The sequence below is a fragment of the Hemitrygon akajei genome, chromosome 9, assembly GCF_048418815.1.
Source record: "Hemitrygon akajei chromosome 9, sHemAka1.3, whole genome shotgun sequence".
Taxonomy (NCBI): Eukaryota; Metazoa; Chordata; class Chondrichthyes; order Myliobatiformes; family Dasyatidae; genus Hemitrygon; species Hemitrygon akajei.
Genome location: NC_133132.1, coordinates 47,264,260 through 47,289,610, shown reverse-complemented (window position 1 = coordinate 47,289,610; position 25,351 = coordinate 47,264,260). Strand labels below are relative to the sequence as shown.

The window sequence follows — 25,351 nt, the reverse complement described above, 5'->3', positions numbered from 1 at the left end:
TAGTAGAATCTCAGGTGGTGACGAGAGGGCGTACAGGAGTGAGATATGCCAACTAGTGGAATGGTGCTGCAGCAACAACCTGGCACTCAATGTCAGTAAGACGAAAGAGCTGATTGTGGACTTCAGGAAGGGTAAGACGAAGGAACACATACCAATCCTCGTAGAAGTGGAGAGAGTGAACAGCTTCAAGTTCCTGGGTGTCAAGATCTCTCAGAATCTAACTTGGTCCCAACATATCGATGTAGTTATAAAGAAGGCAAGACAGTGGCTATTCTTCATTAGGAGTTTGAAGAGATTTGGCATGTCAACAAATACACTCAAAAACTTCTGTAGTTATACTGTGGAGAGCATTCTGACAGGCTGCATCACTGTCTGTTATGGAGGGACTACTGCACAGGACCGAAAGAAGCTGCAGAAGGTTGTAAATCTAGTCAGCTCCATCTTGGGCACTAGCTTACAAAGTACCCAGGACATCTTTAGGGAGCAGTGTCTCAGAAAGGCAGTGTCCATATTAAGGACCTCCAGTACCCAGGGCCTGCCCTTTTCTCACTGTTACCATCAGATAGGAGATACAGAAGCCTGAAGGCACACTCTCAGCAATTCAGGAGCAGCTTCTTCCCCTCTGCCGTCAATTCCTAAATGGACATTGAATCTTCGTACACTACCTCACTTTTTAAAAAAATAGACAGTATTTCTGTTTTTGCACATTTTAAAAATCTATTCAATATACGTAATTGATTTACTTGTTTGTTTATTTTTTTCTCTCTGCTAGATTATGTATTGCATTGAACTGCTGCTGCTAAGTTAACAAATTTCACGTCACATGCCGGTGATAATAAACTTGATCCTGATTCTAAAATTGGAATTAGTAGTGAGTACCTCTACCCTACTTACTTGAAAACCTCAGGGTGAAACCCGTAGAGGAGAGATGTTAGTGATAAAAGATCTATTGAACCTACAGCTATAACAAGCAGCAGCCACAACGAGGCACTATTGGTGGATACAAGAATCCAAGGTCTCTACTGTGCAACCGGGAATTAGTTCTGTTAAATCACACCAAAGGATTTGGTCAGTTTTTTTTGTGTAAGTGTTGTGAATTGACTTTCTGTGGATGATCAACTATTTTCATCCAACGAAACAAGAATCAAGATGGCGAACACGAGGAAATATGCAGATGCTGGAAATTCAAACAACACACTCAAAATGCTGGTCAAGACCCTTCGGCAGGACTAACTGAAAGGAAAGATACTGAGAGATTTGAAAGTAGGAGGGGGAGGGGTGTTGCGAACCCCGTAACTGGGTGTCTTACCAGCAAAGATAGGAGTATCCGTTGGAGTCTGGTGATACTATTTTTAACAGTATTTATTAGTAAAAATACACAAAAATAATATCAATGCAAATATACAGATAATATACGTCATCAATACTAAACCTAAAAGTGCGGGTATAATAATAATCAATAAGAAATAAGCTCTATCGTTGTCTAGGGGATAATGAATTGTCCGATGGAAATATAAAGTTCAGTTCAGTTCATGCAGGCTGCGGTGGTTGTTGGTCGCTGTGTTGCAGTTGTTGGGGAGAGAGAGAGAGTGAGAGAAAGAACAGTAACAGCTATTGACTTGCCGACTTTCCTTGATCCGTTGATGTGTTGTTGTTGTGGCCATTCGCGTGTGACCCCTCCGTCCTTTAGCTAGACCGTTCCGTGGTGGACTCGTCACCCAGGCAAGGGTGGACACACACACAAGTCCCCACCAGTCTCGTAGCGTCTCTCCTGGTGCATCTGAGGGGTGTTCCCCAGACCTCACTTTTATCCCCACTCATGGGGTCTCAGGTGTCAATCAGGTTGAGATGATGCAATTCCTCAACCAGACCACTCTGGTTGCCCCCTGAAGGGTTTCAATGAATAGAACAGTACCAAGTAAACAATCCTTCTCCAAAAGACAATAGCAGTAATCAGTGGTTCCATTCCGCTTTTGTTAGGAGGAGACATTCCACTTTGTGTATCTCTGAGTTGTCTCTCTCTCTCATTAACTGACATGAGCTGTTTATCAATAACAATTGTCTTGGCAGCTTTCCTGTGTCCCTCTCATCTCCCTTGATAACAGCATCGGAATAGTAGCGATTTGCGATTCTCCAAAAGGAGGGGGGGGGGCATTGGCGATTCTGTACCCTTCTGCCCATCAGAGTTGTTCATCATTTGTAACAGGAGGAAATGTGAAATGATAGAAGACCGGAGGGGGTGGGATGAAGCTAAGAGCTGGAAAGTTGATTGGCAAAAGGGATACAGAGCTGGAGAAGGGAAAGGATCATGGGACAGGAGGCCTAGGGAGAAACAAAGTGGGAGGGGAGCACGAGGCAGAGTTATGGGCCGAGGGAGAGAAAAAAACAAAACTAAATATGTCAGGGATGGGGTAAGAAGGGGAGGAGGGGCATTAACGGAAGATAGAGAAGTCAATGTTCATGCCATCAGGTTGGAGGCTACCCAGCCAGTATACAAGGCGTTGTTCCTCCAACCTGAGTGTGGCTTCATCTTGACAGTAGAGGAGGAGGCCATGGATAGACAGATCAGAATGGGAATGGGATGTGGAATTAAAATGTGTGGCCACTGGGAGATCATGCTTTCTCTGGCGGACAGAGCATAGGTGTTCAGCGAAACAGTCTCCCAGTCTGCGTCGGGTCTCACCAATATATAAAAGGCCACACCGGGAGCACTGGATGCAGTATACCACACCAGCCGACTCACAGGTGAAGTGTCACCTCACCTGGAAGGACTGTTTGGGGTCCTGAATGGTGGTGAGGGAGGAAGTGTAAGGGCAGGTGTAGCACTTGTTCTGTTTACAAGGATAAGTGCCAGGAGGGAGATCAGTGGGAAAGGATGGGGGTGACGAGTGGACAAGGGAGTCATGTAGGGAGCGATCCCTGTGGAAATCAGAAGGGGGGGGAGGGAAAGATGTGCTTGGTAGTGGGATCCCGTTGGAGGTGGCGCAAGTTACGGAGAATTATACGTTGGACCTGGAGGCTGGTGGGGTGGTAGGTGAGGACAGGGGAACCCTATCCCGAGTGGGGTGGAGGGCAGATGGGGTGAGGGCAGGTGTGCGGGAAATGGGAGAGATGCGTTTGAGAGCAGAGTTGATGGTGGAAGAAGGGAAGCCCCTTTGTTTAAAAAAGGAAGACATCCCCTTCGTCCTGGAATGAAAAGCCTCATCCTGAGAGCAGATGCGGCGGAGACGGAGGAATTGTGAGAAGGGGATAGCATTTTTGCAAGAGACAGGGTGGGAAGAGGAATAGTCCAGGTAGCTGTGAGAGTCTGTAGGCTTATAGTAGATATCAGTAGATAAGCTGTCTCCAGAGATGGAGACAGAAAGATCAAGAAAGGGGAGGGAGGTGTCGGAAATGGACCAGGTAAATTTGAGGGCAGGGTGAAAGTTGGAGGCAAAGTTAATGAAGTTGACAAGCTCAGCATGCGTGCAGGAGGCAGCGCCAATGCAGTTGTCGAAGTAGTGAAGGAAAAGAGGGGGACAGATACCCGTATAGACTTGGAACTTAGACTGTTCCACAAAGCCAACAAAAAGGCAGGCATAACTGGGACCCATATGGGTGCCCATGGCTACACCTTTGGTTTGGAGGAAGTGGGAGGAGCCAAAGGAGAAATTATTGAGAGTGAGAACTAATTCCGCTAGACGGAGGAGAGTGGTGGTAGAGGGGAATTGGTTAGGTCTGGAATCCAAAAAGAAGCGAAGAGCTTTGAGACCGTCCGGGTGGGGGATGGAGGTATATAGGGACTGGACGTCCATGGTGAAAATAAGGTGATGGGGGCCAGGGAACTTAAAATCATCGAAAAAATTCAAAGCATGAGAAGTGTCACGAACATAAGTGGGAAGAGATTGAACAAGGGGGGATAAGACAGTGTCAAGGTGTGCAGAAATGAGTTTGGTGGGGCAGGAGCAAGCTGAGACAATAGGTCTACCTGGACAGGCAGGTTTGTGGATCTTGGGTAGGAGGTAGAAACGGGAAGTGCGGGTGCTGGGAACTATGAGGTTGATGGCAGTGGATGGGAGATCCCCAGAGTTGATAAGGTTGGTGATGGTGTAGGAGACAGTGGCCTGGTGCTCCTTAATGGGGTCATGATCAAGGGGTAAATAAGAGGAGGTATCAGAGAGTTGTCATTGTGCCTTGGCCAGGTAGAGGTCAGTGCACCATACAACAACAGCTCCGCCAATATCAGCGGGTTTTATAGTGAAGTTGGGATTGGTGCGGAGGGAGCGGAGAGCAGAGCGTTCGGAAGGAGTGAGGTTGGAATTGGAACAGGATGTGGTGAAGTCGAGACAGTTGATGTCACGTCGGCAATTAGCAATAAAGAGATCCAGAGCAGGTAGAAGACCAGAGCGGGGTGTCCATGAAGAGGAGGAGGGTTGAAGACAGGAGAAGGGGTTATCGGTGAGGGTAGGAGAGTCCTTGTCAAATAAGTAAGCTTGGAGACGGAGCCGGCGGAAGAAGAGTTTGGCATCATGGCGTATGCAGAACTCGCTGAGGTGTGGGCGAAGGGGAACAAAGGTGAGGCCTTTACTGAGGACAGAGCGCTCTGCCTCAGAGAGTTGAAGGTCGGAGGGAATGGTAAAGACCCGGCACGGATGAGAGACCTTACACTTCCTCCCTCACCACCATTCAGGGCCCCAGACAGTCCTTCCAGGTGAGGCGACACTTCACCTGTGAGTCGGCTAGTGTGGTATACTGCGTCCGGTGCTCCCGGTGTGGCCTTTTATATATCGGTGAGACCTTTTATATATCGGTGAGACCCGACGCAGACTGGGAGACCGTTTCGCTGAACACCTACGCTCTGTCCGCCAGAGAAAGCATGATCTCCCAGTGGCCACACATTTTAATTCCACGTCCCATTCCCATTCTGATATGTCTATCCATGGCCTCCTCTACTGTCAAGATGAAGCCACACTCAGGTTGGAGGAACAACACCTTATATACTGGCTCCAACCTGATGGCATGAACATTGACTTCTCTAACTTCCATTAATGCCCCTCTTCCCCTTCTTACCACATCCCTGACATATTTAGTTGTTTGTTTTTTTCTCTCTCTCAACCGATCACTCTGCCTGTTCTCTATCTCCCTCTGGTGCTCCCCTCCCCCTTTCTTTCTTCCCTAGGCCTCCCGTCCCATGATCCTTTCCCTTCTCCAGCTCTGTATCACTTTCGCCAATCACCTTTCCAGCTCTTAGCTTCATCCCACCCCCTCCGGTCTTCTCCTGTCATTTTACATTTCCCCCTCCCCCTCCTACTTTCAAATCTCTTAGTATCTTTCCATTCAGTTAGTCCTGACGAAGGGTCTCGGCCCGAAACGTCGACAGCGCTTCTCCTTATAAATGCTGCCTGGCCTGCTGCGTTCCACCAGCATCTTGTGTGTGTTGTATCAAGATGGCGAGCCACCCAAGATGAGGAAGCAGCAGAGGAATGATATGTTTCATGCCATAGAATATTTAGTATGGTTGGGTGTAAGATTTTCATCTGAAGGATCTGAATTTTATTTTCTGCAATTATTTTTGCAAAGATTTTGATAAGGCACTGAATGAGAATTACTTTGTTTAAAAGTTGAGATGTTGGAAAATTGCCATGAAAGGAGTTAAGCTGTATAGATATATAACTTTTGAATTTGAATTTCAGCTTGTAGACATACTGACTGAAACTGAAGTTAACCATAATATTTAAGAATAGGAATTCAGTTAGTTTTCTAACTAACTAGGGATTAAAAAAAGGAAAGGTTAGTCTGTAAACTTTAAAATAGGGAATAACACTAGATCTAATTAGTTAGAGAAATTGGAGCAACGAAGATTATTCTATTGAATATCACTGATTCTAACTAAACAAGAATTTGGTTTTTGTTGATTTCTGAGATTCGGAACCTAACAGAATGTTGGAAATTTGAATTGTTCTTACTCATGGAAATACTTTGTATATATTTTTTTTGTAAACAAAACTTACCTCCAGAAGTGTATGTTTTCCATTCACTGCCTCCTTACAATATCCAGAGCTTCTGATGGCCTACAGGCACCTAGGGTAATACTATGTAATTTGATTTTTCTCATAAAGAGTGCAGTGACCAGTCACATGAGATAAGACAAGCACTACACAGGTGTTACACTGAGATTCATTTTCTCAGAGGTAGCTTTGGTATCTATCAGCTTTTGCAATTCAATAGATTGATAGGTGGTCGTGCAGATTGGAGGTTTGGAAATGTTATCAACTCTTTAGAAAAGCAGCAGAGAGAAAATGGCTAATTACTTGACCTATGAGTGCTCAGGAAAATGCTGAAATCTATAATAAAGTATGTGCTTAGCAAGTGATAATGTGATTGAGTAGTCTCGATGTGGATTAATTGAAGAGAAATTGTGTTTGACAAACCTGTTGAAGTTCTTGGAGGATACATCCAGCAGGGCAGACAATGGTAATCATCGGATATAGGATTTCAGGAGAGTTTCAAATAGGCTCTACACAAGAGGCTGCTGAACAAAACTAGATGAATGGAATGCAAGTTAATACAGTAGTGTGGATTGAGAATTGTTTAATAGATGGAATACAGAGAACAGGAATAAGCAGGTCCTCCTCAACTTGGCAGCTGTATCTGGTATGTTACCATCGGGATTGTTGCTGTTTCAAATAATACATCACCATTTTAAATGAGCAGGTCAAACCAACGTTTCCAGTTGGCTGATGATATGAAACGGTGAGAATATGAATGGTGATGGGGATGTGTAGCGGCTTTGGGGAGATACACGTACACTGTGTGAATATGGCTGATAGGGCACCTTGTGAGGTCATCCACTTAAAACTGAGTATTTTTTAAATGGTAGGAAACTGAGAGGTTTTGAAATTCAAATAGACCTGGTACTATTGTACACAAGACACTGAAAGCTTAACATGCAGTATAGCAGGCGTTTAGTAAGGGAACTGGTACATTGTCCTTTACTGATAGGGTTTTAAACTACTGTTAAATGACAGGTGGGATGTTGGGTATTGTATCATAGAGTTACACACATTGGAAACGAGCCCTTTCTCCCACTGAGTCCATCCTAATATATAAGAACCCAGAGCATGAGTATGACTTCTGTTCTCCTGCTTTCTTATCAATTCCCCCCTCACACACACAGTAGGGGCAATTTACAGTAGCCACTTTACCTACCATCTCATGGGTCTTTGGGATGTGGGATGAAATGGACGGCAGTGGTTGAAAAACAGGCAGGACTAACAACTCTGTATCCTGGGATACAGAATTTTCAGGCGAGGCAGAAGGGGATGTATGAGAGGAAGTGGTATTGCGACTTTAGTAAATCAATGCATTATTTCTGTATTGATTGAGGATGCCCTTGATGGCTTCTCTGATGAGGTCACATGGATATAGCTAAGGAACAGAAAACAAGTTGTTGTCCTGCTGAGGTGTATTACAGACTTCACAGCAGTCAACGGGAAACAGAGGAATAGATATGTAGGTAAATAGAAGACGTTAAAATGTCAGCACGTCGTGGCCAAAAGGCCTGTACTGTGGGGGAATGTTCCGTATTTTATGTCGCTCATTCCCTGTTCTTGAAAAGGGTGCTTCAGCCCTATGTAACAAAGGTGGCAGTGCTTTGGGAGTTGACCTGTTGAGTTACAGTATTTTGATGCAGCCCACGGGATTGTTAGGTCCTTGGGTATGTGGATCACGTATACACAAGAGTATACAAAGATAGCATGATGCCTTCTTCAAACGGCATTGTGACTGAGATAGGATTTTGGTAGTTCCATTGTTACCAACACTATTGCCAGTTTTTATTATGGAATAATTAATTAATTGAATTTAAGTTCTCCAACTGTCATGACAGGATTCAAACTCATTAGCCAAAATGCATAGTCCAACCCTCTGAACTATTAATTCAAAAAAACAGATGGAATAGTGAGATTGCCTTGGAAGACACCAATGACTCACGAGGCTGAATAGCCTCTTTCTTTGTCATAAGGAAATATGAAGTAACCACCATGAAAATGACCACAGCATCAGAGGTCAATTATTTGTCTTAATTCTCTATAATTTTCATAGCTCTACAATGGGTAGTCAAAACCGCCCAATGCATTACTGGCACCAGTCTACCCACCATCAGGGACGTGTATTGAGAAAGGTGACCGAAAAGGGCCAGTAACATCATGAAGGATCCCACCCACCTTGCTCGTGGACTGTTTGTCCCACTTCCATCAGGGAGGAGGCTATGTTGTATTCACGCCAAGAAGATCAGACTCAAAAACTGTTACTTTCCCCAAGTTGTAAGGTCGATCAACCCCTCAAATGACTAAACCCCTACCACCACTGCTTTATCATTTCCTATCAGCCAACTTATGTATAGTGCCTAGATTCGCTTTATGGACATACAATCAATGTATGCGAGCTATCTTATGTATTTATCTTTATTGTGTTTTTTATTATTGTGTCTTTCATCTTACTGTTTTTTTTGTTCTGCATTGGATCCAGATTAAGAATTATTTTGTTTTCCTTTACACTTGTATACAGGAAATGACATTAACCAATCTTGAATTTTTTATTTCACTGAGGTTCTGGCTTCTCTGCCAGCACATTGTTTTACTTCCAGATTAGGTGGTATTTTTGGGACTTAATATTTGAATTTGCAAATTAATTTCAGATTCCATCTATATATCCAGTGACTATGAAAAGTATTCATCCCTCCCCCCTTGAAAGTTTTCATGTTTTATTGTTTTACAATATTGAATCACAGTGGATTTAATTTGGATTTTTTTGACACTGATCAACAGAAAAAGACTCTTTTGTGTCAAAGTGAAAACAGATCTCTACAAAGTGATCTAAATTAATTACAAATACAAATATAAAATAACTGATTGCATTAAGTATTCACCCCCTTTAATATGACACACCAATTCATCACTGGTGTAGCCAATTGGTTTCAGAAATCAGATAATTAGTTAAGTGGTCTATTTTTGGAGACCTGTGTGCAGTCAATGTGTTTCAATTGACTAGTAAAACTACACTTGTATCAGGAAGGTCCAACTGCTGGTGAGTCAGTATCCTAGCAAAATCCATGTATCATGAAGACAAAAGGACACTCCAAACAACTCCGTGAAAAGGTTATTAAAAAGCACAAGTCAGGAGATGGATAAAAGAAAATTTCCAAGTCACTGAATATCCCTTGGAGTACAGTTAAGTCAATCGTCAAGAAATGGAAAGAATGTGGCACGGCGGTAAATCTGCCTAGAGCAGGCCGTCTTCAAAAACTGAGTGACCGTTCAAGAAGGGGACTCGTAAGCGAGGCCACCAAGAGACCTATGACAACTCTGGATAGGTCACAAGCTTCAGTGTCTGAGATAGGAGAGACTGTGCATACAACAACTGTTGCCTGGGTGCTTCAACAGTTGCAACTTTATGGGAGAGTGGCAAAGAGAAAGCCACTGTTGGGAAAAAAAATCACATGAAACTCAGCTAGAGTTTGTCAGAAGGCATGTGGGAGACTGAAGTTAGGTGGAAGAAGGTTTTAATGGTCTGATGAAACCAAAATTGAGCTTTTTGGCGATCAGACTGCGTAAGCCAAACACCGCATGCCATCAAAAACACACCATTCCTACTGTGATGCATGGCGATGACTTCATCAAGCTGTGGGGATGCTTCACTGCAACAGGCCCTAGAAAGCTTGTGAAGGTAGAGGGTAAAATGAATGCAGCAAAATACAGGGAAATTCTGGAGGCAAACCTGATGTAGTCTGCAAGAGAACTGCGAGTTAGGAGATTTGTTTCCCAGAAAGATGATAACCCCAAGCATAAAGCCAAAGCTATACAGGAACAGCTTAAAAACAACAAAATTGATGTCCTGGAGTGGCCAAGTCAGAGTCCAGACCTCAATCCAATTGAGAATTTGTGACTGGATTTGAAAAGGGCTGCTCACTTATCAGTCCCTTGCAATCTGACAGAGTTTTAGTAGTTTTGTAAAGAAGAATGGGGGAAAAATTGCAGTGTCCAGATGTACAAAGCTGATAGAGACCTATCCACACAGACTGAAGGCTGTAATTGTTGCCAAAGGTGCATCTACTAAATAGTGACTTGAAGGGGGAGAATACTTGTGCAATCAGTTATTTTGTTTTATATTTGTAATTAATTTAGATTACTTTGTAGAGATTTGTTATCATTTTGACACGAAATAATTTTCTTCCTGTTGATCGGTGTCAAAAAATGCCAAATCAATGCTGTAAAACAATAAAACTTGGAAACTTCAAAGGGGTTGAATACTTGAATACTTTTTATAGGCACTGTATGTAAAGGTGCTGTCTGTTTCTCTTCAGATTACTAGATTTGTTCTTCATTGTCTTATTTTCCTATAATGCTTTTTCTGAAATTCTACCGCTCCTCTAAGATGGTTGTTGTTAACACCGAATTCTTTTTCCAGGTGAAAATCTTCTGATTTTTTTTTGTCAATGGGAAAGCACTTGTTCAGCATAGAGGGCATCAACTCAATAGAACATACCCACTTATCTGAAACAATGGTAGTTTTTATCAGGAAGTTTATGGTGTGCTAGAACTACACAAATCGATACTTATTAATTTTGTGAGATGAATGTATTTATGAAGCTGCACAAACTTATACTTACTGCTATATTTCATTAAGTCTCATATATTAGAAATTGCCATTCTGAACCTCTTCTTTTAAAACCTGTCCAGATTTGGTCGACGATCAATACTGTGGTTCACAAGTGTAGCTCAATTTGTGTTTGGAGTTGCGGTTGCATTCACCAATGATTACTACAGCTTCATCATTGTCCGCTTCCTCTTGGCTCTGGTATGTATAACTGCCCTACACATTCATTTCTTGCAAACAGGAAGGGTCCCAACCTGAAATGTTGACTACCTATTCATTTTCATAGATGCTGCCTAACCTGCTGAGTCCCCCCAGCATTTTGTGTGTGTTTCCACAGAAGTGGTTTGCCATTGCCGCCTTCTGGGCAGTGTCTTTACAAGATGGCTGACCCCAGCAATTATCAATACTCTTCACAGATTGTCTGCCTGGCGTCAGTGGTCGCATACCCAGGACTTGTGATATGAGCCAGCTGCTCGTACGACCATCCGCCACCTGCTCCTGTGGCTTCACGTGACCCTGATTGGTGGGGCGGCTATTGGGGAGAAGGAACGCCTTGCATCCCTTGTGGTAGAGGCGTATCTCCACCCTGCCACCCCAAAAATGACTATCTAAACTTACTAAATAATTACTATATCTACTAAATTACTATAACATACTATGCTAGGGCTTTCAAAAGGCCTTCAGTAGGATTTGGCTGGTAGACTTACAACTAAAACTAGAGCATGTGGTTTTAGGACTAAATTAACAAGAAAACAGATGGTTTGTTATTTAGACTGGAATAGGTGGACGTGGTTAGTGCAGGGAAAGCTTTGTTTCAATATACAGCAATGATTCTGACTGAGATTTGAATACAGAGGCTTCCTGAGTTATGAATAATGGGTGGAGTAGGCCATAAGAAGAGCAAGCTACTTTAAATGTCAACTATTTAGTAAGCTACTGAAAGGAGATCACAGCCGCAGAGCATACAATAGGTTTGATCTGACTTCTGAAAACAGCAAAGATAGATAGATAGATAGATACTTTATTCATCCCCATGGGGAAATTCAACTTTTTTTCCAATGTCCCATACACTTGTTGTAGCAAAACTAATTACATACAATACTTAACTCAGTAAAAAAATATGATATGCATCTAAATCACCATCTCAAAAAGCATTAATAATAGCTTTTAAAAAGTTCTTAAGTCCTGGCGGTAGAATTGTAAAGCCTAATGGCATTGGGGAGTATTGGGGATAACAATTACCAGTTTTGATACCCACTGTAGCCATCTCACTTGTCCTGTTCAAATTTCTGTGTATCCACTTGGTGCCTCCTCATTATGGCATGGGTGAAATAAGTATTTACAATGTAGATTAATGATTTAAACTTGCATCTTGGATAATCACTCGTGCTTTCAGCCATATCAACCTTGTTCTAGAAAAATTAACTGTACAAAATGTTTAAATAATTAGTAAAAGAAAAATTGTCTGCAGATGCACCTCCTCTTATTGTTGCAAATAACTAACCAAAATTTCTGTGGAGGGGCTTACTGATACAAGCTTGGGTTTGGTTCACGAAATCGGCACTGCAGCCACAAAATGAGTCGAAGACAGAAAGTACTGGAAATATTCAGCGGATCCAGGAGCTTCTATGGAAAGAGAAACAAAGTTAATGGTTCTTATCTAAAGTTGTTTCACAGAGCTAGGAAAGAGAAAACATGTTAGATAAAGTTACAGAGATGAGAGCAGAGAAACAACTTGCTTGAAGCTGCTCTGAATACAGGAACTCCTCAGAAGAGTAATTTTGAAGTAACTACTTGAGTATTTTTTTTAGGGAACTGGCAGCTTAAAGTTGGATTCTGCTCTATTATTTCATAGTCTATTCACTTGAATAATATTTTGTTACTTTTGGGAGATTTTTGAATCAGGGCAGTCTATAGAAAATCAGCACTGAGCTGAAATATGCCTTTTGATTCTGTGTTTTATAATTTTTGTTATCGCTCATTGTTTTTAATGCTGTTTGCACAATCCTTTTGTGCATGGGGGAGGTGGGGTTTGATGATTGTCTTTGAATGGTTTAGTTCCATGGTTTGTTTCGCTGCTGTGGGGAAATTGAATTTCAGGGTTATATACTGGATACATAGTGGGCAGCTGGTGTAGTGGCATCTACACTGGACTTTGCGATGAGTGGTGCCAGGTTCAAATCCAGTTGGCATCTTGTACGCTTTTCATCTGTGCTGGGTTGAGCATGAAGCTAACAACTCGGCCTTGTAAAAAAAAAAGGACAAAAATGCTAAAGAAACAGCAAGGTCGCTGCACGATGTGCCACAAGGTGCAGAAAGGAACAAATTAAAGTACTGCATACAAACTTTGATAATAAATGTACTTTGAATCTTTGAATCAGTCAGCGTGAAGCACAAATTTGTTTTGTGGCTGTACTTACTTTAAATTTACCCTTTTAATCCTAAAGTCTTACCCCTCTGCTTGATTTGATGGGTCTTTAATACTGGTGAAAAAACAGTTTTGGCTGAGAATCCCTTTAGTATGTTAATAAAAAATAAAACTGCAAGTTGTTGACTTTTTATAGATGCAATTTATGCATTGTTGCTTCAATTGCCTAGTACGGAAGTATCAACTGCTATTTCTTGTGGATTCCTGTGACGGAAAATAATGACAATCTTTGCAGTTGCCTTTGTTTCAGAGCTGCGTTACTCTGCTGTTACGGATCAGTTCCCTTTAGCTGAGGGTGTGGGAGTAAGGCATTAGTGGGCATGTGTGTTCATATCCAATCAAAATACAGGAAATAGATCATTATAACATTTTCCTACATAACAAATCCTAATTCCAGCTGAACGGTATATTAACTAAGATGTAGAAATAGTTAAATGAGGATCCTTGGTCATTTAAAAGTTTTAATGGTGAAGAACTTAATGAAATTAGAAGCAAGCATTACATGCTTTATTTTCTCTTTTTGTTACAGGTTGCCAGTGGCTACCTTGTGGTAGTATTTGTTTATGTGACAGAATATACCGGATTGAAAGCTCGTAGTTGGGCCTCCATGCATGTCCATGCATACTTTGCTGTTGGCATTATGGTAGTTGCCTTGGTTGGATTCCTAGTGCGGACCTGGCGGCTCTACCAACTTATCCTGTCAGTTGTGACCGTTCCTTTTATTTTTTTCTGCTGGCTGCTACCTGAGACACCTTGGTGGCTTTTGGCTAAAGGGCGAATTGAAGATGTCCAGAAGCTGGTTGACAGAATTGCTCAATGGAACAGAGTTAAGATCCCCTGCCACCTCTCTGTGATGCAGATGAATAGTCCTGAAGATTCGACTGACAAGGAAGTTGCAAATAATCAACACAAGAACAAACAAAAGAAAATGAGCATCTTGGATCTTTTCCGTACCTGTGACTTGGTTAAGAGGACCATAACCATTTGGTTGGTGTGGTTCACAGGCAGTCTGGGCTATTATGTCAGCTCCTTGGGCTCTGTCAATCTGGGTGGAAACGAATATCTGAACCTCTTTCTAGCAGGTAAGAGCATGTTTGCAATGAAACACAAATTACCTGGCATCTGAAGATAACTAAAATAGGCAGTCCATTATTATCTTACTGGCATCTAATATCCAGGAATTACATGTTTAGCTGCCAAAGGACGTTAGATGGTTTTGCATCTCTTGTTGAATTTTAGTCATTGAGTCATATAGCACTGAAAGAGGCCATTTGGCCCAGCTGACTGTGCTAACCAGTGGAGACCTACAAATATTAATCCCCTCTTCTGGCACTTAGCCTCCTATGCCTAAATGATTCAGGTGCTTATCTAGACACTTCTGAAAGGAGATAATTAGTACTAGTTTTACCAAGGCTCTCTCTATAGTGGTAAAAACTATACTGGTAACATAATAAGTGTACCCCAGATGGTAATGAAAACTGAAGGGTCAAAGCACTTCGAACAATCCAGTGGATCTAATTTCATTTGTTAATGCTAGCTAACACATTTGAAGATCAATATTTTAATTTTAAAAAAAAGTTCCTTAGGATGTGATAGTTGGAGTAAATGCAGGTATGACTGTTATGGAGCTAAGGCATAAAACTTCGAAAATATACACTTGATTAAGCAGTGCTGCATAGCATCCTGCTGAATAAGAAACTATACCAGACCAGTGCACTGCAGAAATGGGTTTTAATCATTTGAATGATTGGAATTCAATTTCCTGTGTAAATCTCTATCTGTATCAGACCTAAGATTTCTACTGAGATACAATATTTTGTTCTTGTTTGAGTTATTTATTTTTAATGCTATTTGGTGGAGACTAGATGGGGGATGGGAGAATTTAATGCAGATTTTTTTAAATGAGAGGTATCAAATTTGACTTACTGGAAGAGAATCTGACTCATAGGTCATGCTCTTAACAGTCATTGGATTTTTTCCCCAGTTTTTGGCTTGATTCACAAATGTCGAACTCCATCACATTAGAGCAGTGGTTCCCAACCTTTTCTATGCCCCACACCCCTAGGAAATGTTTGATTAATATGTTCGCACCCCCTACAAAAGTAATATCACATTTGAAGATGAAGAAGTCTAATTTCTAATTTTTGAACCACAAATTGAACCACTTACAATACTACAGGTGAACAAATTGAACTTAAAAAAATAAGCTTTTAACTCAGTGCATAAAATGCAAATATAAATTGAGCAATTAGATTCTAATTTATTCAGAAAAAATTGTAAACAGTAAAATCAATCCCAATTGTGAACATAAAATTCAATGAATTCTTTGCTCCTGCTTCTCATTCATGATTTTGTCAAAACGTGGAATTTTCTTGCTGACTGCGATCCGCAGGCCTGCCTGTGGATTCAGGCGATTCCTAGATTTTGTCTTGATTGACAAAAGAGAACTGAATCCAGATTCACACAAGTATGTTGTTGCAAATGGAATGAGGACACGGAGTGCTTTTCCACCAAGTCTTGGGAACATATCCAGTGCTGCACACCAAAACTCCTCCAAAGTCTTGCTTTCAAATTGCATTTCAAGAGCTCGATTTATCCGCAAATCAATAAGATCTTCCTTCAGCTTTTCTTCATCTGATATCTTCTCCAAATTGTAGGAATATGGATTCAGTGATCCATTTTTCTGAAATCTTTAGGTCTCTAGCAGCAAAATATCCATCAAACGATTCTGACAGCATTTCCAAATGAGCCACAATTTCTTCACACACAGTAGGAGTTATGGATCTAGCATCATCAACTATCTCTTCTAGTGAAGGAAGATTTGAGAGACTGCCTCTTTCCTTCCTTCAACACCAAAGACATAACTTTTCTTTGAAGGCATTCAACTTTTCACAAGCCTTCAATATGTTTATCCCTTTTCCTTGAAAAGAAAAATTTAGGTCATTCATATGAGTGAAAACGTCAGCTAAGTAAGCCAGCATTTGGGCGAATTCTTGTGATTCCATTGCCCCAACCAGATCACATACACGCTCCTCCAGAAAAACTTTGATTTCTTCCTGCAGTTCAAAGAAGCGGGTTAAAGCTTGTCCTCGTGACAACCAACAGACTTCTGTGTGGAAAAGCAAAACTGAATGCTCACTTCCCAGATCCTCACAAAATGATTTGAAGATGCGATGGTTCAAAGCACGCCCCCGATCCAGTTGATGATCTTCACACAATTATCAAGGACTTTCTTCAAATTTGGAGGCAATGTTTTTGATGCCAAAGCATGCCGATGAAGAAAACAATGGGTAACTTGCAAGTCTGGAATCTCCTTTTTCATCAATGCAGAAAAGCCAGATTTATTTCCAAGCATTGCAGGTGCCCCGTCAGTCCACACAGAACCAATGACTTTGATATTTAAATCATGTTTGGCAAAAAAGTCTTTCACCAGCTGCATCATATCCTTTACAGTTGTGTTTGTTTTCAGAGCTTTACAAAACAGGAAATCTTCCTTCACAGCACCATTATTGACGTACCTCACTAACGTGATGTATGGGGCTTCTTGGATTTAGCCACTTTATATGCCACTTGGTATGAAGCAAAAAGTAGTGGTTTTTCAACAGAAATGAAACCTAATTTTGGAAGAGTTCCTTGTGAATCGAAACAAGCTCTTTTGATTTTCAATGACCCAACATCGTGTCCTTCAATATCAGCTCCACAATGCTTGTTCTTGAAGTCGTCTTGAAGCTTAGATGGCTTCAGATTTGAGTTGGAAAACACAACGCTACAAAGAATGCACTGGGGTTTTTGCAAGCCATCACTTCCTGTTGTGCAAGTGAAACCAAAGCACACATAGTCATCATTCCATTTCCTTCTTTTTGACATGATGAAGGGTTAAGGGTAAAGAGAAAAATATGAGCTAATATGAGAAAAACTATCTGACTAAGTCAGGGATGACCACTTTACTCAACCAGACACACCTATAGCAAAGTATCGCGAGAAATACGCTTTCGAATATATTACGATATTATCTGCGGTTACGCCAAGATAAATCATCATGTGGAAATGCTACAGGGACACAACGCGACTTATTAGACTACTCTTTACTGAATTTACACACCTATTTCCGATGATTACCGGAGATATGAACTCCCATCACACGATTCAAAGTCCTCGTTGCTAAACGTGATACCTCAACTAACACAATTCAAAATTATCGATTCAAGAAAAAAACCTTTTAAGAGAAAAAAACCTTTGAAATTCAAAAACTTCTTTAATGCATTGAGACAAATACAAATGAATGACTTCCGCTGCTTTTTATCAAAATGCAGCTTTTAAAAATTTTATAATTGAATCATTTACCTACTGTCTGCAGGTTTGGTTTTAACGCGAAGTCGTTACTCGATGGTTGATTCGGGATGTATAAAGATTTTGGCATTATGAGATGGTTTTTAACTCTGAGATGTAACCTTCTAGCTAACATTGATGAGACTCCTCAACTCTGAGGTGTAACTCCCAGGTAACACTGATGAGAATCCTCAAAGCTGACTCGGGCAGCGGGAGACTGGAGTGAATTTACGTCTCTCTCGACTCGGGCAGCGAGAGACTGGAGTGTGCTTGGGACAAACGTTACTACCACTTCTCAAGGCACACTGGCAGCTGGCTGAGTGATGACTCGTGACTCGTCACTCAAGGACACAAGCCACACTTTGTTGCACCCCCCTGAAATTCCATCTCGCACCCCAGGTTGGGAACCCCTGCATTAGAGAATATCTAGGAATGAAGAGCAGGAAAACTCATTAGAAGCTGAGCTTTTGTCAAATCATAGGACAACACTTTTCGTCAAGTGCTCATTGTAGAACTACAAAACTACTAAAAGAATGATGTTTTTAGAATGGAGAATAGTCCAGTTTAGGAACAGCCCCTTTGGCTTTTGATGTCTAATGCCAATCCAAACTAATCCCATCTGTTTGTACCCAGTCAATGTCTCTCCATTCCCTTCTTGTTCATAGGCCTATTTAAATGTCTCTGAAAAACTTCTGTTGTGTCTGCTTCCCTCACTTTCCTTGGTAGTCCATATCAGGCACCTACCATCTTTGTGTAAAAAAAAAACACTTAAAAGTACATTTATTATTGAATTATCTATACAGTATGCAACCTTGAGATTCATCTTCTTGCAGGCAGCCACAAAACAGACACCATAGAACCATAGAACATTACAGCACAGAAACAGGCCTTTTGGCCCTTCTTGGCTGTGCCAAGCCATTTTTCTGCCTAGTCCCACTGACCTGCACCTGGACCATATTCCTCCATACACCTCATTCATGTACCTCTCCAAGTTTTTCTTAAATGTTAAAAGTGAGCCCGCATTTTTACCACTTCATCTGGCAGCTCATTCCACGCTTCCACCACTCTCTGTGTGAAGAAGCACCCCCCCAATGTTCCCTTTAAACTTTTCCCCCTTCACCCTTAACCCATGTCCTCTGATTTTTTCCTCCCCTAGCCTCAGTGGAAAAAGCCTGCTTGCATTCACTCTATCTATACCCATCATAATTTTATATACCTCTATCAAGTCTCTCCTCATTCTTCTAAGCTCCAGGGAATAAAGTTCTAACCTATTCAACCTTTCTCTGTAACTTAGTTTCTCAAGTCCCGGCAACATCCTTGTAAACCTTCTCTGCACTCTCTCAACCTTATTAATATCCTTCCTGTAATTCGATGACCAAAACTGTACACAATACTCCAAATTTGACCTCACCAATGCCTTATACAACCACCATAACATTCCAACTCTTATACTCAATACTTTGATTTATGAAGGCCAATGTACCAAAAGCTCTCTTTACTCCGTCTACCTGTGACGCCACTTTTAGGGAATTTTGTATCTATATTCCTAGATCCCTCTGTTCTACTGCACTCAGTGTCCTACCATTTACCTTGTATGTTCTACCTTGGTTTGTCCTTCCAAAATGCAATACTGCACACTTGTCTGTATTAAACTCCATCTGCCATTTTTCAGCCCATTTTTCCAGCTGGTTCAGATCCCTCTGCAAGATTTGAAAACCTTCCTCACTGTCCACTACACCTCCAATCTTTGTATCACCAGCAAATTTGCTGATCCAATTTACCACATTATCATCCAGATCATTGATATAGATGACAAATAACAATGGACCCAGCACTGATCCCTATGGCACACCACTAGTCACAGTCCTCCATTCAGAGAAGCGATCCTCCACTACCACTCTCTGACTTCTCCCATTGAGCCAATGTCTAATCCAGTTTACTACCTCACCATGTATACCTAGCGACTGAATCTTCCTAACTAACCTCCCATGTGGGACCTTGTCAAAGGCCTTACTGAAGTCCATGTAGACAACATCCACTGCCTTCCCTTCATCCACTTTCCTGGTAACTTCCTCTAAAAACTCTTAATAGATTTGTTAAACATGACCTACACGCACAAAGCTGTGTTGACTCTCCCTAATAAGTCCCTGTCTCTCCAAATACTTGTAGATCCTATCGCTTAGTACTCCTTCCAATAATTTACCTACTACCGACGTCAAGCTTACCGGCCTATAATTTCCCGGATTACCATAGAATCTGTTTAAAGAAAAGCCCCACACAAGATCAGACATCTGAAAAAAAAACAAATCACGCAAAAATTAACACACAGAGCATTAATAATAATAAATACTTTATTGGCCCTGAGTGAGAAATTCTTCACATCCAACCCAAAAGTGAGTCCATGGCCATGAGCTGCCAAGGCGAGTAAAGACACTCCAGGAGCCTCATAAATCTACTTTCAACTTTCCCACTCTCATCTTAAAACTCTGCCTTATAGTATTTGGCACTTACATCTTGGAGGAAAAAAATTAGTAGCTTTTTATTTCTTTTCTCTAAATCTGGACATCATTGGTGAATTCTGTATTGATTGTCCATCCATAGTAAGCCTTGAGAAAGTGCTGGTGATACTGACTTAATTATTGCTGTTTGTTTCATTTACTTAATATCTAAGAGCTTGGACTATGGTTCCTGAAACATTTTTCAATCCCATGAGGGCAACTGGGATATTTAAATTCAATTAAATGAACCTTCATTAAATGGTCATGTTGATCATGGTACAGCTCAATTATTGTAAATACCTACCCGGTTCTCTGCTATTCTTTAAAGATAGCATGCTGTTGCTGCAGTGGTTATGTTAGCAGATGGCTTGAATTAATATCAACTATAGATGCAAGAAGTTGCATAACATCAGCTCAAACATGGCAAAAAACCTCAGTCTGTAACCTGGGTTCAATTCCCACCGCTGCCTGTAAGGAGTTTGTACGTTCTGCCCGTGACTGCATTAGCTTCCTCTCACAGTCCAAAGATGTACAAATTGGTAGGTTAATCGATCATTGTTAATTGTCCCATGATAAGCCAGGGTGAAAATAAAATCACACCATCATAAATACCATGTAAATAATCTATCTTGTTTCCTATTTAACTATCAAGTAGTAGTTAGCATTACACGTTTATGATACCAGTGACCTGGGTTCAGTTCCCACCGCACCCTGTAAGGAGTTCTCCCTGTGACCGCGTGGGTTTCCGCTGTATGCTCTGGTCTCCTCCCACAGTCCAAAGATGTCCGGGTTGATAGGCTTATTGGTGATTGTAAATTGACCTGTTATTAGGCTAGGATTAAATCGGGTTATTGCTGGGTGGCACAGCTCTAAGGGTCAGAGGGGCCTATTCCATTAAGTATCTCAATAAATAAGTAAATAAATCAGTTGTCCTTGTTCAGCTGAAGAATGTTGAGTAACACCTGGAAAAATCACTGAAACCACTACCTGCATTGTGGATGTGGACTTCAGTGTACATCAGAAGTTGTCCTGGTAGACCAACTACTAAACAAGCTTACTAAATCCTGAACAGCATAGCTATCGGCTAGGTTTGTAGTTGGCCTTTTGTGCAGCAGCAAAACCTGTATGATTTTGTCTTCACATCTGTTACAGGAGCATCTGTCTTTGACTACATTGGTAGAAGAGATCTCTGCACTCTCTTAACTGTGAAGACAAATATATTGGCAATCCTGTGTCAAGTGACTCACAAACTGAACATCCTAAAGAATTTCTATTGACTATAAACACATGGATGAAAGAAAAATGGCGGGCTACATGGGAGGGAAGGAAATAATTGATTTTGGGTTAGGCTATGTTGACATATCATTGTGGGCCCAAGTGCCTGTAATTACATAGAACATAGACTAGTACAGCACATTACAGGCCCTTCAGCCCACAATGTTGTGCTGACCCTCAAACCCTGCCTCACATATAACCCCCCCCACCTTAAATTCCTCCATATACCTGTCTAGTAGTCTCTTAAACTTCACTACTGTATCTGCCTCCACCACTGACTCAGGCAGTGCATTCCACGCACCAACCACTCTCTGAGTGAAAAACCTTCCTCTAATATCCCCCTTGAACTTCCCTCCCCTTAACTTAAAGCCATGTGCTCTTGTACTGAGCAGCGGTGCCCTGGGAAATAGGCGCTGGTTGTCCACTCTTGTCTATTCCTCTTAATACCTTGTACACCTCTATCATGTCTCCTCTCATCCTCCTCCTCTCCAAAGAGTAAAGCCCTAGCTCCCTTAATCTCTGATCATAATCCATACTCTCTAAACCAGGCAGCATCCTGGTAAATCTCCTCTGTACCCTTTCCAATGCTTCCACATCCTTCCTATAGTGAGGCGACCAGAACTGGACACAGTACTCCAAGTGTGGCCTAACTAGAGTTTTATAGAGCTGCATCATTACATTGCGTCTCTTAAACTCTATCCCTCGACTTATGAAAGCTAACATCCCATAAGCCTTCTTAACTACCCTATCTACCTGTGAAGCAACTTTCAGGGATCTGTGGACATGTAACCCCAGATCCCTCTGCTCCTCCACACTACCAAGTATCCTCCCATTTACTTTGTACTCTACCTTGGAGTTTGTCCTTCCAAAGTGTACCACCTCACACTTCTCCGGGTTGAACTCCATCTGCCACTGCTCAGCCCACTTCGGCATCCTATCAATGTCTCTCTGCAATCTTTGACAATCCTCTGCACTATCTACAATACCACCAACCTTTGTGTTGTCTACAAACTTGCCAACCCACCCTTCTACCCCCACATCCAGGTCATTAATAAAAATCATGAAAAGTAGAGGTCCCAGAACAGATCCTTGTGGGACACCACTAGTCACAACCCTCCAATTTGAATGTACTCCCTCCACCATAACCCTCTGCCTTCTGCAGGCAAGCCAATTCTGAATCCATCTGGCCAAACTTCCCTGGATCCCATGCCTTCTGACTTTCTGAGTAAGCCTACCGTGTGGAATCTTGTCAAATGCCTTACTAAAATCCATGTAGATTACATCCACTGCACTACCTCATCTATATGCCTGGTCACCTCCTCAAAGAACTCTATCAGGCTTGTTAGGCACGATCTGCCCTTCACAAAGCCATGCTGACTGTCCCTGATCAGACCATGATTCTCTAAATGCCCATAGATCCTATCTCTAAGAATCTTTTCCAACAGCTTTCCCACCACAGACGTAAGGCTCACTGGTCTATAATTACCCGGACTATCCCTACTACCTTTTTTGAACAAGGGGACAACATTCACCTCCCTCCAGTCCTCCGGTACCATTCCTGTGGACAATGAGGACATAAACATCCTAGCCAGAGGCTCAGCAATCTCTTCCCTCGCCTCGTGGAGCAGCCTGGGGAATATTCCGTCAGGCCCCGGGGACTTATAAGTCCCCATATAAATGTATTTTAACAACTCCAACACCTCCTCTCCCTTAATATCAACATACTCCAGAACATCAACCTCACTCATATTGTCCTCACCGTCATCAAGTTCCCTCTCATTGGTGAATACCGAAGAGAAGTATTCATTGAGGACCTCGCTCACTTCCACAGCCTCCAGGCACATTTTCCCACTTTTATCTCTAATCGGTCCTACCTTTACTCCTGTCATCCTTTTGTTCTTCACATAATTGAAGAATGCCTTGGGGTTTTCCTTTATCCTACTCGTTAAGGCCTTCTCATGACCCCTTCTTGCTCTTCTCAGCACCTTCTTAAGCTCCTTTCTTGCTACCCTGTATTCCTTAATAGACCCATCTGATCCTTGCTTCCTAAACCTCATGTACGCTGCCTTCTTCCACCTGACTAGATTTTCCACTTCACTTGTCACCCATGGATCCTTCACCTTGCCATTCTTTATCTTCCTCACCAGGACAAATTTATCCCTAACATCCTGCAAGATATCCCTAAACATCGACCACATGTCCATAGTACATTTCCCTGCAAAAACATCATCCCAATTCACACCCGCAAGTTCTAGCCTTATGGCCTCATAATTTGCCCTTCCCCGATTAAAAATTTTCCTGTCCTCTCTGATTCTATCCTTTTCCATGATAATGCTAAAGGTCAGGGAGCAGTGATGTTCAATGTTCTATGCATAAGACACAAAGAGTGTAATGATAAAGAGGCACTTTTATTTTAATATTTTTGTGTATTGAGATACAGCGCAATTTAGGCCCTTTGGCCTTTTTTTTAAGTGCAATCGTGAAAAATAGCCAGATCAGAAATGCTGATCAAGTCGACTAGTTCCCAAAGAGAACTCTGATAGGCCGATTAGGTGGATCACTGCTGCTCGGCGATAGACCATAAAACAAATCATATGTACAATTAAGAAACATTAAAAAATAGTAGAAATACTGGAGTCATGATGATCATGATGAAATCCGCTGGAGAGAGGCATTCATACACATGCTGTCCTCCATAATTCAGAGAGATTGAAGGATAAAGTTGCAGGGTGACAAAACGTGACAGGAGCACTTGGAACTAAAAACTAATCCCTATTGGGAGAAAACAGCACCTGATCTTTCCGCACTGATCTCCAGCAGTTTAAGGACTAAGTCGAGCCAGAACATAACTCACAAGTGCTCTTGGAAGTCAGGTATTAACCCTACCTGCCAACAACCAAGCATTGTCGTCCTGGTCCCCTTCATGATAGCTTATGAAGAAGCATGTGACTTCCCTCCCAGAGATGATAGGTGTTTGTGCACTCAACTCTTGAAGGCTTGGATCCCATCGTCGCAGATGTTTCCAACCACAGCATCTGGAAGGCTGTTCCAAATTCTGATAGCACAGTGAAGGAAGCTTCTATCCCGTGTGTAGGTTCTCGCATCAGGAATAGAAACAGCATGAGCAGGCATAGATAAGCTTGATTGTGTGGTGCACCATCTCTCATAAGATGAAGGCAGCATGGCGTGAAGGTCTGCAGGGCTGTGGCTGGTCTGCATTTTGTATAGCGCAGTAGCTGCAGCAACCTGTCGTCTGTTGTGTAAGCTACTGATCGCTAGCTTCTCAAGAGCTGTGGCTTCATCTACACCTATAATCCTGAGAGCCTTTCGTTGAATGGAATCAAGCTGGCTGAGGACGCTCTGTGAGGCATCCGTCCATGATAAGCAGGCATACTCCATGATACTTCGTACCTGGGCTTTGTAAACCGTGGCTCTGCCCTCTTTGTCTGGTTTGGATGCTACTTTCTGCAGAGCTCCAAGCCTTTGTCCAGCCTTGTTTGAAACAGTGGAAAGGTGTTTATCCCACACCAACTTGCTCCCAATATTAACACCAAGGATTACTAGCTCCTTCTTTAAATCCAGCTTGCAGTTCCCAAAATACAGGTCGGGGGTAGATGGATTCCTCTTCCTAGACATCACCATCGCCTTGCACTGAGTAAGCTCAAAAGTGACATTCCAGTCGTCTGCCCAGGCTTTCATCCTGTCAAGATCCCTATTCAGGCCTGCTGCCACTGTATTACTCTCTCCTGCTCTAATTGCTGCAAATAGTGTGGAGTCATCAGCGTACAGGTATAGCTCGTTACTGCATGCGTCAACCAAGTCGTCAATAAAGATGGAAAACAGAAATGGCCCAAGTTTTGAACCCTGTGGTACAGATGCATTGATGGTTGAAGAATCAGAAGCCTGACCAGTGATAACAACTTTGATGGTCCGTCCATGAAGGTGGCTCTGCAGCCATTTAAGCAGCTTTCCAGATATTCCTTTGGATCTCAGCTTAACACAGAGTCCAAGATGGCGCAGCTTGCAGCAGCCATCACCATTATCTAATTATCTGTTATTTGTGAAGCGGGGTGCCGTGCGCAATCATAATCGGTTGAAAATGGACGTGGGAGCACGGAGGAACATCTGGAAATCTTCAGGAAGACCTTCTTTGTTGCTGATGCTGCTGTGAGGTCCGGGTCTCTGC

General features: G+C 42.1%; 1 protein-coding gene across 3 annotated transcripts in view; it reads left to right on the top strand.

Annotated features, from left to right (window-relative positions):
- The window catches only part of slc22a16 (solute carrier family 22 member 16), a 117,437-nt gene that overhangs the window by 56,594 nt on the left and 35,492 nt on the right, over positions 1 to 25,351 (top strand). For all 3 annotated transcript variants that reach the window (XM_073055906.1, XM_073055909.1, XM_073055907.1), the window contains 2 exons: positions 10,719 to 10,836; positions 13,593 to 14,145. In XM_073055906.1, the coding sequence (XP_072912007.1) occupies positions 10,719 to 10,836; positions 13,593 to 14,145 (671 nt within the window). The remainder of the gene's footprint in view (positions 1 to 10,718; positions 10,837 to 13,592; positions 14,146 to 25,351) is intronic.